This window comes from Myotis brandtii, unplaced genomic scaffold (assembly GCF_000412655.1).
Source record: "Myotis brandtii unplaced genomic scaffold, ASM41265v1 C41877401, whole genome shotgun sequence".
Taxonomy (NCBI): domain Eukaryota; kingdom Metazoa; phylum Chordata; class Mammalia; order Chiroptera; family Vespertilionidae; genus Myotis; species Myotis brandtii.
The window spans coordinates 1-898 of NW_005312140.1; the positions used below are offsets into that span (position 1 = coordinate 1).

At 41.0% G+C, this 898-nt stretch overlaps 1 protein-coding gene across 1 annotated transcript; it reads left to right on the forward strand.

The window, feature by feature from the left end:
- Nucleotides 1–6: 6 nt before the first annotated feature.
- LOC102253615 (KIF1-binding protein-like) lies at nt 7–894 on the forward strand (the record flags this gene model as incomplete). The annotated part of the gene is made up of 1 exon (XM_005852854.2): nt 7–894. A coding segment is annotated over one exon (888 nt), but the record flags the coding sequence as incomplete, so codon positions are not given.
- Nucleotides 895–898: the final 4 nt, after the last annotated feature.

Sequence of the window (898 nt, forward strand, 5' to 3'; positions counted from 1 at the left end):
TCTCTTTTTTACTCTTCAGTTTGCTCTAATATTATTTGGCAGCAGGAAATCAGTACCTTACTTACCCATAATTATTTTTTCTTTCAGGACAACATAGGAGAACTTGATCTTGATAAACAATCTGAACTGAGAGCTTTAAGGAAAAAAGAACTCGATGAGGAAGAAAGCGTCAGGAAGAAAGCTGTGCAGTTTGGAACCGGTGAGCTCTGTGATGCCATCTCTGCGGTGGAAGAGAAAGTGAGCTACCTGAGACCTTTAGATTTTGAAGAAGCCAGAGGACTTTTCTTACTGGGTCAGCACTATGTCTCTGAAGCAAAAGAGTTCTTTCAGATTGATGGTTATGTCACTGACCATATTGAAGTTGTCCAAGACCACAGTGCTCTGTTTAAAGTGCTTGCGTTCTTTGAAACTGACATGGAGAGACGGTGCAAGATGCATAAACGTAGAATAGCCATGCTAGAGCCCCTAATTGTGGATCTGAACCCACAGTATTATCTGTTGGTCAACAGACAGATTCAGTTTGAAATTGCACATGCTTACTATGATATGATGGATTTGAAGGTTGCCATTGCTGACAAGCTGAGGGATCCCGATTCACACATCGTAAAAAAAATAAATAATCTTAATAAGTCAGCAATGAAGTACTACCAGCTCTTCCTAGACTCCCTGAGAGACCCAAATAAAGTGTTTCCTGAGCATATAGGGGAAGACGTGCTTCGCCCTGCCATGTTGGCTAAGTTTCGAGTTGCTCGTCTCTATGGCAAAATCATCACTTCAGATCCCCAAAAAGAGCTAGAAAATTTGGCAACATCCTTGGAACATTACAAATTTATTGTTGATTACTGTGAAAAGCACCCCGAAGCTGCTCAGGAAATAGAAGTGGAGCTAGAACTTAGTA